The following is a 12,646-nucleotide window of genomic DNA, read 5'->3' as shown; positions in this document are numbered from 1 at the left end:
CTTTTCCTCACCGTTGCCAGAGCTGGTGAAGCCTTCCATTTGCACACTAAAATTTCAGAGGACTTGCACAACATTCTACCTAGCAATTATTTCTTTTTGCTGCTTTGTTCTCCTGATTAGCATCTCTCTCCCTTGCTGGACTTTAGGACATAGGTCATTCTAGCATTGGTCATCAATCTATTCCAAAGTCTTTTAAGTTTTATTTATTTACTTGGGAGGCAAACAGAAAGAGTTCCCACTCACCGACTCACTCCCCCAGATGCCTACTAGGGCCGGGTCTGTTTTTCCTGGACTGAAGCCAGAATCCTTGGGGATCTTCATCCAGGTCTCCCATACAAAGGCTCTCAACTATCTGAGCCATCTACCTGCCACCTCTGAGAGTCTGAATTAGCAGGAAGCTGGAATGAGGAGCCACTGCCAGGCACCAACACTGACAATACGCAATTAACAAGGGCATCTTAATCGAAAGGCCAAACACCTATTGGTATAAGTCTTTTGATATCTACAAAGCTCTCAATAAATCCCATTGAGGGATGGGTATTGTGGCCACCACTTGGGATGCCTGTTTCCCCTATCAGAATGCTCAGCTCATGTTCCAGTCCATTTCTAATCTAGTTACCCATTAAAGCACATCTTGAGAGGCAGGTGATGACTAAACTACTTGACTCCCAGACACTCAAATGGCATTCCCTGGCTTCAGTCTTGACCTGTCCCCAGCTACAGCGGACATCTGGCAAGTAAACAACCAGAATATGCAAGGTCAATATATCTCTCTGTCACTCTTATTTTTAAATAAATAAAACTGCATAATCATTTTAAAAAGAAGCCAAACCAAATAAAAGTAGACAAGAATTTTAAATAGGAATTTTCAAATTCCTATTCATGAATTTCATTCTTCACAATAAAACAAAATCTTTACTTATTTTTTAACAACTTAGAGTATAGAAAGAGAATATAAAGTGGGGAAGAGGCAGGGTGAATAGAGAAGAGTCTGCTGTGCACTATGGATACCAGGCTGATGGCTGGGACCCACGTGCCGGAGCTGTCATCTACTCCTTCCCAGGGTGCACAACAGCAGGAAGAGGTGGAGCTGGCACTCAGCCCCAGGCACTCCACTACGGGATGCAGGCAACTCATCTATGCCACGCCTGCTCCTCGCAGTAAAATCTCATTGTCTATTTTTTACATGTCTTGCACATTTCCAATAGGATTATACCCAGGTGTTTTATATAATGTGGCACTACTGTGCATGTTCTTTTTCTAACTGGTTTATAAAAGTTATTTATTTTTCACGTTTCTCTTGATTTCAGCTCCTATACAACTAATTGCTAAACTGCTAAGTTTTCATTTATTTTCATTTTTGTGTACTTCCTAATTATATGTAGCTTTCACTTAACACTGCATTTCAAAAATCAAAACAATTTTACATATGCAAACACACATTTTATTACTATTCCAGAGGAAATCAGCTCCATCACTAAAATAATGTTGAAAAAACTTTTAGCTTTTTAAAAAGAAACTATCCAGTCTCACACTTTATCTTTTTAGTTTTTAACAGATTCATTTTTGTGCGATTACCCAATTATCTTACTCCCAACTACTAAAGTTCTGTTCATATCATACCTTATTTGCTTCACACAGAGTCTTCTCTGCTGACTTAAAATCATAATTCAAAAAATTATATGAATGTTCTGATTCATTTGTAAGGAAACCTATTTTGTCATTGGAAGAAGAAAAAGGAAGGATATTTACATAAATGTTCCAATGTCAAGTAATTTTTAAATGTATATTTAATTTACAATTACTTACAATTATTTTCAATTGAGTCCTTTTCAGACTCAGCTATCATTTTCAAATTGTCTTCAATATTAAAGACAGTACTTCCTTTTGGAAAGTTTCCTTTAGGGAACTAGAAAACAGAAATTCGTTTGTCAGTTTATTCAACAAAAAGAAAATGTGTGCACATACATATCTAATTTTATATTTATATATCTATGCTTATATTTATATGCACACACGTGACATTCAAAAAATCTGTGATTAAATCAATAGAGAAAACAGAGTACTTTATTATTCTAACAACTGCTATAATTCACATTTTTTTACATCTTTTTTTTTTTTTAAACAAATCATATTTTTTTTTTTTTTTATTATTTTTTCATTGGAAAGGCAGATATACAGAGAGGAGAGACAGAGAGGAAGATCTTCCATCCGATGTTTCACTCCCCCAGTGAGCGCAACGGGTCGATGCTACGCCGATCCGAAGCCAGGAGACTCTTCTGGGTCTCCCACGCGGGTGCAGGTTCCCAAAGCTTTGGGCCGTCCTCGACTGCTTTCCCAGGCCACAAGCAGGGAGCTGGAAGGGAAGCGGGGCTGCCGGGATTAGAACCGGCGCCCATATGGGATCCCGGGCGTGCAAGGCGAGGACCTTAACCACTTGCGCCACCGCGCCGGGCCCACATTTTTTTACATCTTAACATTTCTGAAGTAAGCTGCACTCCATAAGTGCATGACATTACAGCACAGGCAACAGCTGGGACATAACTATCAACCATGGGGGTTACAGTGTGCTGCAGCAGATAAAGCTGCACATGACAGCACTGGCATCCCTCCCTCAGTGTCAGTTTCAGTCCTGATTCCCTGGCTTCATGTCTAGATTTCTGCTTATGGGCCTGGAAAGGTAATGGGAGAAGGTCACCTACCACCCTCTTGGGAGACCCTGTATCTTGGCTTTGGCCTGGCCCAGAGCAGGCCACTGTGGTCATGTGAAGAGTGAACAAGTAGAGACTTCAGTTGCTCAACCTCTGTCACTCTTTAAAAAAAATTAAAACATTACACATGGATTTCAAATGTCAAATGAGTAGGAGCTTATTTACTAATTCGGAATACTTCTTTAAATTTACCCCTCTCTCAAAAAATATAAAGAAAAATGGAATCAAAAGTTGTACCTTAGATACATCCAAGAAGCAATAACTCTGACTTGTGTATAATATTAAGTGACTGGGGAGGGTGTAGACTTGGTAGTATGGAGAAAGTCAAACCAAAGTACCTACTACAAGAGAGCCAGATAAGAAATACGAGTATGCCCCAAAAACTAAGGGGAAGTTGAGAACCTGGATGCCAAGGTGCTGCTCAATTAGGATACAATGAATTTAATTATCTGATAGGGAATTTCACACAGAGAACCAAGAAAATCATGAGAGGAAATTGCCAAAACGACGACTTTTTAAAAGTCCCAGAAAATTAGTGGATTTCTACCTACAGGATCAAAAGACCTCAGAGTGCTAACACACAGTATTAATGAAATCTGAGGAAAGCAATCATTGTGAAATCCCAGTAACAGCAGAATAAAGAAAAAGAACTAAAATTTAATGGGGGGGAGGGGGAAACTGCCATATCTAAATTAAAAAAGAAAATAAGCACATCATAGCTACACTCAGCCAATTAAAGTATGACACTAAAATAAAAACATGCCCAACATGCAGAATCTTACAAATGATGCTCACAGATATGACTCAAAACAAGAAGAAAAAAATAAAAGATGTTGTATCCAAGTCACACAAGCTAGAAAGAGGTAAAGAAAATTTTTAGAATGTTAACTATACACATTGGAGTGCATTTGGGAGTAAAAAGAGGAAGAATCAGAAAAGTGATCCTCACTAAAAAAAAGATGGGACTGACTAGCTGATAAGTTTATGTAATTCCTGTATTGAAGAGTATTTTATAGGGGCTGGCACTGTTAATAGGATAAGCCTTCACCTGTAGTACCAACATCCCACATGGGCAATGGTTTGCATTCTGGATGTTCCATTCCCAACCCAGTTCCCAGCTAACAGTCTAGGAAATAGAGGAGAGCCCAAGTCCACAGGGCCCTGCACCCACACAGGTCAAGACCCAGAAAATTCTGGCTTCGCATGGTCTCAACTGAAGCCATTGCAGCCATTTGTAGAGTGAACCAATGGATAGAAGATCTGTCTCTTCCTCCCTCTGTAACTCTGCCTTTCAAAATAACTAACTAACTAAATAAATAAATGTGTTTTGTTTAAGTCACAAAACTTGCGGGATATGTCAAAAAAAAATTCACCTTATATCAAAACCATACTAAAAAAAACAGAAAAATGAAAATAATTTAAACTGGGGAAATTTAAAAAAGAAAGAAATTGCAAATTTGTTTAGAGTGGTGGGAGGAGGGTGGTGAAGAGGGAAATCTTCCAGCTGCTGGTTCACTTCCCAAACAGCCACAACAGCCAGAACAAGGAGCATCCTCCAGATCTCCCACATGGGTGCAGGGACCCAAGCACTTCAGCCATCCTCTGTGTTCCCAAGTCAGAAGTGGAGCATCCAGGACTCAAACTGGCATCCAGATGGGATGTCAGTGCTTTACCTGCTACGCCATAGCACTGGCCCCCAAAATATTAACACTTAGGAATATATTAATGCAGACAATACAATAAGGAATACACATTCATTGAAAAATTGCTGGCTGGGCCCGGCGCGGTGGCGCAAGTGGTTAAGTCCTCGCCTTACACGCCCGGGATCCCATATGGGCGCCGGTTCTAATCCCGGCAGCCCCGCTTCCCTTCCAGCTCCCTGCCTGTGGCCTGGGAAAGCAGTCGAGGAGGGCCCAAGGCTTTGGGACCCTGCACCCGCGTGGGAGACCCGGAAGAGGCTCCTAGCTTCGGATCGGCATAGTATCGGCCCGTTGCGCTCACTTGGGGAGTGAATCATCGGATGGAAGATCTTCCTCTCTGTCTCTCCTCTCTGTATATCCGCCTTTCCAATGAAAAAATAATAAAAATAAATCTTTAAAATAAAAAAAAAAAAAAAGAAAAATTGCTGGCTAAGAAGTTGGGTAGCCAAGACTCAAACCAACATTGCACTATGATATACTTGTTACGTCACACAAGAACCCTTTATTGCACAGTAGAAATTATATTTTCCTTACAAAATTTGGTGTTAACATTAAATTATTTGGCAAAACATAACCCTAGGAATATGAATGGTTTTTACCTGAGAGAAGTCATTCTGTATACAAGCACTACGCAACTTCGGCGTGAAAAAACAAGTGTTTCTCATCGAGTTTTCATACCCAGTGCCACCTGGAAACTGCCTGCTGTCCAGCTGTGAGATGCAGCCTCTGGCCATCACGTCACCAGCAGCTGATCCTCTTACCTGGTGCCCTTGAAACTCAACAGGCTACAGTAAATTGTTGAAAATAAAACTTCATTAAGTATAGTATGTATGGTGTATATCCTCACAATATACTCTGAAAACAATCATATAATTTAGTTTTTTATTAAATATTATTAAATGTAAAGAATTATCAAGGGGCTAATGTTGAAACCAGGAAATATTGTCCTAAAGTGTTTTGTTTTTGTTTTTTAAAGATTTATTTATTTATTGGAAAGTCAGATATACAGAGAGAAGGAGAGACAGAGAGGAAGATTTTCCGCCTGATGATTCCCTCCCCAAGTGACCTCAACAGCCAGTACTGTGCCAATCCGAAGCCAGGAGCCTAGAGCTCTTCCAGATCTCCCATGCGGGTGCAGGGTCCCAAGGCTTTGGGCTGTCCTCAACAGCTTTACCAGGTCACAAGCAGGGAGCTGGATGGGAAGCGGTACCGCCGGGATTAGAACTGGTGACCATATGGGATCCCGGCACATGCAAGGCGAGGTCCCAACCACTACACTATCACGCCTGGCCTGTCCTAAAGTATTTTTAAGGGTAATTAATCCACAGTGTACCAATTTAACTTCATTTAAGGTAAACATTAATAAATGTGAATTTCCCATTAAGAGCATAAAAGATAAATAAAAAAAATTATGACTCATTTAATGGCTTACTGAGCCAGGGAGACTTAGTTTCTCTTTTCTGTATGTTTCTCCTATATATTACATAATTATATATTATATATTTCTAATATATGTTACAGACTTACCACTTATCTATTATAACAAAGCTTCTCCTAATCTGTATGTTAACTACTGTATGCCCCTTGAGAACAGAGATCTGTCTCTTTCATCTAGGTATCATCTGTATTTAACACAGTGCTTGGCATACAGGAACCAATCAGAAGCCTTTTGATTAAGGGTTTGTTGACCATGAAGATGAACAGTAACATCATCTTAACTATAAGATGAATAGTAGACACTGCCTCCCAGTAGGCCTTAGGTCCTACTGCTAGCAAAGGCCTAAGGGGATGGTTCCAGTCTTCCACCAGCTTTCAGGCTTCCAAGAGCTTTCTCTGCTGCCCTCTAGAGGGCTCCACACATGATAACCACACTGACACGGAAACTGGGAAATCTCCATAAAGGATAAATTGCTTTCTAACTTGAACTAATAAAATAACAATAATATATATCACAAATATATAATCTTACTCAAAGATATAGATTCCATATTACATATCTGGAAGGAAAATAAAATCAAAATGTTCCTTTATGTAGGACATTTGTTGAAAAATATTCTTCCAAATAAAGACAAGCCTTAACTGCTTTGGGCTTTATATCTTTCTATATATTTCTGCTTTATTTTATGGGGAATATACAGGCCCACAAGAAAATAGATATTACTGCACAGATTTCTTCCAGAGATTACCATGGTTTTAGGAACAAAGCAGCTATTTACAGTCACTCAGATGCTGCTATAAATTGTTAACTTTTGATGTGAAGAAGGTAACACTACCTAGAGTTTGATCTAAATATATTTTCATGTATATATTTATATACATACTAACACACCAAAGCGGGAGAGCAGACTACACGTTAAAGGCTATGAACAGGCTCATTTTATTTTCCACATTGATCAGTTGGACTGCTCACGGTTTTGCATCCAACCTTTAGGGTCTCCTATGCATCTAAGGACACTGAGGACACCGCACTTATTCACTCACTGACAGTCCAGAGAAGGTTCACAACCAAAAATGGGACAGGATTCATCAGACAGCTTCTCATGTTTTAAGACCTAGCTAACTTATTGAACTCCCTAACCTTAAGCCTTTAAAACACTAACACTTACATATATAAAGAATAGCATGTAGCTTAGAAAATTCATGTTTATAAACATTACCTTAGAGTCACAGGTTTTTCCCTCTATTTGATTAGGAATATCAGCTAGAAAAGTATTCTCCTCTTCACATTCCATGGAAAAGAACTATAATTAAATATAAAAAGGTTACTTAGTTATCTATCTAGTTTGATAGAATAGTTTCAGAGTTGGTTCACTGATGGAAAAATGCTCACAAACTTAAAGGTAAATCTAGCCTTTGAAAATACTCTCACCATTTCCATCTTCTCTCTGAACACACACATAACCAGCTGGAAAAGGAATTCTTAGTAGACATGACAGTAACAATAACTTTAAAACCCAACATATTAGAAAATTCTGACTGTAAATTGAATTAAATCTTCCAACACTACGATAAATTGTTTGGTACATAAGAAATCACTTACCAATTTAATACTATTTTAAAAACTGCTTAATTGGGCCTGAAACGGTAGCCTAGAGGCTAAAGTCCTCACCTTACACACACTGGGATCCCATATTGGCTCTGGTTCTAATCCCGGCAGCCCCGCTTCCCTTCCAGCTCCTTGCTTGTGGCCTGGGAAAGCTGTCGAGGACGGCCCAAAGCTTTGGGATCCTGCACCCGCGTGGGAGACCCGGAAAGAAGTTCCTGACTCCAGACACCTAGCTTCGAATTGGCGCAGCTTTGATCACTGCAGCCACTTGGGGAGTGAATCATCAGGTGGAAAATCTTCCTCTCTGTATATCTGACTTCCCAACAAAAATAAATAAAATCTTTTTAAAAACTAATTATTTGAAGGAATAACAGAGAGGGAGAGACAGAAAAATCTCCCATTAACTAGCATCATGCCTTCTCCACTGGAACAGCTCCTCTATTATGCATAGTCAATTACAGAAATAAGGCAAAAATAGTTTTGCAGATACCTTCAAAGACCACCCTAGGACCAGCACTGTGCAACGGTGGGTTAACACACTAACTGTGACACTAGCATCATATTTGAACATGGGTTTGTGTCACAGCTACTCTACTTTCTATCCAACTCCCTACTAATGCTCCTGCAAAAACAGTGGAATGTGGCCTAAAGTACTTACAGTACTGTTACATGTGTGGAACACACAATGGGAGCCATGCTCCCAGCTTCACAAAAATGTTGCAATCATTTGGGGAGTGAGCCAGTGAATGAAAGGCATCTCTATCTCTCCTACTAACTCTCTTTTTGCAAACAAAAATAAATAAATAAGTCTTTAAAAAAGAAAAGTTATGATGGGCCCGGTGCGGTAGCCTAGTGGCTAAAGTCCTTGCCTTGTACGCACCGGGATCCCGTATGGATGTAAGTTCATATCCTGGCAGCCGCACTTCCCATCCAGCTCCCTGCTTGTGGCCTGGGAAAGCAGTCAAGGACGACCCAAAGCCTTGGGACCCTGCACCCACGTGGGAGACCCGGAGAAGGCTCCTGGCTCCTAGCTTCAGATTGGCTGGGTTGCAGCCGCTTGGGGAATGAATCATCAGAAGTAAGATCTTCCTCTCTGTCTCTCCTCCTGTCTGCATATATGACTTTGCAATAAAAATAAATAAATCTTAAAAAAAAAAAAAAAAAACAGAAAAAGAAAAGTTATGGGGCCAGTGCTGTGACTCAACCAGCTTATCATTCACCCTGTGATGCCAGCATCCCTTATGGGTGCCAATTTGTGTCCTGGCTGTTTCACTTCCCATCCAGCCCTTTGCTTATGGCCTAGAAGAGCAGTGGAGGACGGCCTACGGCCTTGGAATCCTGAACCCATGTGGGAGACCCAGAAGAGGCTTCTGGCTCCCAGCTTCAGATCAACTCAGCTCTGGCCAGGCCATTGTAGCCAATTGGAGAGTGAACCAAAGGATGAAAAACCTTCCTATAAATCTACCTTTTAACTACAAATAAACACATTTTAAAATTTTTAAAAAACTATTACAAAGAGTGTAAGTACATTTCCATTGTAATGCTAAAAACAAATGCAAATTACTTTTATTGCAAAAGTTTACAAAAACTTCTCATACTCTAGGATTGCCAGAGTTTTTTGAAAATGTATGATATTTATTTTAAGTGAAAACTCACACTGGGTGAAAAACAAGATAGTATTTATCTGCTAATTGATACCCGGTGATAACTGTCCTGTAAAAAGTTTAAACTTTTTTTTAAATTAAAAAAAACACAAATTTGAACATTGGTAATCTAAATATTCATGACTGTATACATCTAATCGTGAAGTGAAAGTGGTCAAAATACAGACACATTTTTTATTTTCCTGTTTTATGCTACAGAGCTGTAGGTACAATTGTCAGTGACAAATTGTGAGCCTGACAATGAATGTAAGCTTTCAGAATTAACTTTATGATAAAGGACTTATTTAACCAAATCTTACTGCTCATACAGAATGTTCGTACAAGAACAATATGTTCACTAAATAAGGGGTAAATAACTACAATGCATTTGGAAACTGACCATACAAAATAAGTAAATGAATAAATACATTAATTTAAAAGATAAAGTTCCAAAAAAGTGGAATTAAAAAATAAATTTTGGGGCAAAATTTTTGAAGTGCATGCATATAAGAAACCTTCAATATTCTCAAGGAAAACATGTTGTGAAAATCCACACAGGCATTTCAAAATTACTTCAGACCAAAATAAACTTATCTTTTAATTCCATTCCCTACGAACTTTCTGAAATCTCCTCCAATATAAACCAAACTTAAAGCTCATAACTGTAATACAAATAAAATTTCTCACTGCATTATACTTTGAAAGGTAACTCACTGGCCAAGACTGATGTGCTTCATTCGGTGATGGAAGCGCTTCATTTTCTTCAAGTATCTTAGGAACAGAACATTGATATTAACCAAAAGGCAATACAAGTTTATAAAATAAAAATACAAATTTCTACTATACATAAAAAGGCCAATAACAAAAACCAGGATGTTGATAAGAGTATTTTCACTTGCAAAGTATTTCAATGTTTTAATAGTACTTGTGAAAATAAAGTGAAATATCCTAATTGTTAAACATTTAGATTTTTATTTATTTATTTTAGAGACATCAAAAGAAAAAAGGCAGATAGAGCTCTCCTGTGCTGGTTCTCGTTCCAAATACCCACAATAGCAGGGCTGGGCCGGGACCAAAGCTGGGAGCCACTAATACAATTCAGGTCTCCAACATGAGTGGAAGCCCAGTTAGGTCAGTCACACAGCTGCTTCCCAGGGTCTTCATTAACATGTAGGTGACGTCAGCAGCTGTAGGAATTCAATCCAGGTACTCCAACATGGGACATGGGTATTAACCGCTGTGCTAAACACCTGTTCTGGAGTTCAGCTCTGTGGGGGAGTAGGTAAATGCTGGTATCCCATACTGGAATGTGATTTCACGTTCCAGTTACTGTACTTTTAAAAAAAAAATGCAGTATTATTATTGAAAGGCAGAACTATCGCTTTTCGGCCTTTTGGCTAAGATCAAGTGAAAGACAGAATTAGAGAGAGAGCCATTGGGAAGAATGGTTTTTGTTTTAATTTACAGGGTCAACACTGTGGCACAGGTTAAGCTACCACCCGCAGCACCAGCATCCTATACTGGAGAACTACATTGGTTCAAGTCCTGGCTTCATCCAGTAGATGGAAGAGCTCTTTTTCTTTCTCTGCCTTTCAAATAAATAAATAAATCTTTAAGAAACTAAAATGTTATTTATACCAGCAAAATGGCAGGCATAACCTAAATGATCAAAATAAAAAAATTGCTCTTCTAGAACACAGAATATTCACAAAATGGGACAGCAAGTAATCTTTAACAACAACAACAAAAACGCTCTTGGGGCAAGTTTGGTGCTTCAGCAAGTTCATCTGCCACTTGGGATGTCCACATCCCATTATCAGAACACCAACAGCGCACTCTCAACGCCACTTCCCATCCAGCTTCTGGGTAATGTTCCTGGGAGTCAGCAGATGGTGGCTAAGTGCTTGGGTCTCTGCAACTCCACGGCAGACTCACGGAGTTTGTCTCCTGGCTTCAGCCTGGCCCATCCCTGGCTGTTGCGGGTATCTGGGAGTGAACCAATGGAAGGAAGATCTATCTGTGAGCATGTTTCTCTTTGTTGCTTCGTCTCCCAAACAAGTGCTTAAAAAATAGTTCTAAAAGTTTTTAATAATGATATAGATAGTAACTGAAAAGGATGTGAAAGTATTTGCATCAACCGGCCATTTAAAAAAGAAGTATAGAAAGAGAACTGAAAACATTAATAATTATGCCTGGGAGGTAGAGGTACAGTTGCTTTTTTTCCCCTTCCTTCAGTGTTATGGACTTTAAAAAGAAAAAGAGTACACACCTGCTACGAAATGGCAATGAATGAATAAATTGCCTCCCCAAAACGCTACCACTATAGACTCTCTATTACAAAACCCTAATCTTGATTATTTACTTCAGTATTTAAGCTCATTCTATTTTTTTAAGTGCTTTTATTCATTAGAACAAGCAGAGAGAAATAGAAACAGCCCAGTGTGGTTGCCTAGCGGCTAAAGTCCTTGCCTTCAACGCACCGGGATCCCATACGAGTGCTGGTTCTAATCCCAGCGGTCCCGCTTCCCATCAAGCTCCCTGCTTGGGGCCTGGGAAAGCAGTTGAGAAGAGCAAAGCCTTGGGACCCTGCAGCCATAGGGGAGACCCAAAAGAGCTCCAGGAGCCTGGCTCTGGATCAGCACATTTCCGACAGTTGAAGTCACTTGGGGAGTGAAGCAATGGACAGAAGATCTTCCTGTCTCCCCTTCTCTTTGATCTGCCTTTGCAATAAAAAGAAATAAATCTTTAAAATAAATGAAACAGATCTTTCATCCATCGGTTCACTCAGCTTTAGCTCTATCCAGTTCCCCCACGAGTGCCATGAAGTTAAGTACTTGAGCCATCACCTGCTGTCTATCAGGGACACACAGATGTGGCAGATGACTCTTAAGAGAGGCAATCCAAGTGACATTTTAATCACTGCATCAGATGCCAAATCTGGTTCCCCAAACTGCAGCAATCTGCTGTGGGGTATTAGGTGAACTTGCAGAGGCTCCAGAGATGTTTTATATTGAAGGAAATAGTGCCACTCAACACTTGGATTTGTGATGCTGTGTTTTCAAAAATACATTTATGACATAAAGCAATTACAATGAAAAAACACAAGAAACAGAGTGGGTACTATCTAAATGTATTCCAAAGTTTGAGAAGCTGTGCAGTGCTCAACAGGACACACACTCCATCAATAACTGTGTTAATAGGGAAAAAAAAAAAAAACTGGGGCAGGTGTTCAGCGCTATAGATAAGATACCAGTTAGTAGGGTAAGTATTACGACACAATGGATTAAGGCACTGCTTTGATGCTCGCCTCTCGGAGTGCTGGTTTGGGTCCCAGCTACTTCATTTCTGACCTAGCTTCCCACTAACGTGCCTAGGAAGCAGCAGCTGATGGCTCAAGTACTTGAGACACTCTCACACACAGGAGAAATAGGTGGAGTTCCTAGAGGCTGCCTTTGATCTTACCCAACCCCAGCTGTTGCAGGCATTCGGATACAGAAGCAGCACTATTTGTCTCTTACCTGTCTTGCAAATAAAGAGTTTACTAAG

At 39.7% G+C, this 12,646-nt stretch overlaps 1 protein-coding gene across 1 annotated transcript in view; it reads right to left on the bottom strand.

Annotated features, from left to right (window-relative positions):
• Window positions 1-12,646, bottom strand: part of ZGRF1 (zinc finger GRF-type containing 1) — a 69,441-nt gene that overhangs the window by 34,718 nt on the left and 22,077 nt on the right. Inside the window, exons 8-12 of the mRNA XM_040967208.1 lie at window positions 9,815-9,871; window positions 7,069-7,152; window positions 5,011-5,196; window positions 1,810-1,909; window positions 1,624-1,712 (exon numbers count right to left, since the gene is read on the bottom strand). Of these exons, the coding sequence (XP_040823142.1) occupies window positions 1,624-1,712; window positions 1,810-1,909; window positions 5,011-5,196; window positions 7,069-7,152; window positions 9,815-9,871 (516 nt within the window). The remainder of the gene's footprint in view (window positions 1-1,623; window positions 1,713-1,809; window positions 1,910-5,010; window positions 5,197-7,068; window positions 7,153-9,814; window positions 9,872-12,646) is intronic.

Source organism: Ochotona curzoniae, unplaced genomic scaffold (assembly GCF_017591425.1).
Source record: "Ochotona curzoniae isolate NIBS_2020 unplaced genomic scaffold, NIBS_Ocur_1.0 scaffold_4506, whole genome shotgun sequence".
Taxonomy (NCBI): Eukaryota; Metazoa; Chordata; class Mammalia; order Lagomorpha; family Ochotonidae; genus Ochotona; species Ochotona curzoniae.
The sequence above is the reverse complement of the archived record's forward strand: the minus strand, read 5'-3'. Positions and strand labels throughout refer to the sequence as shown.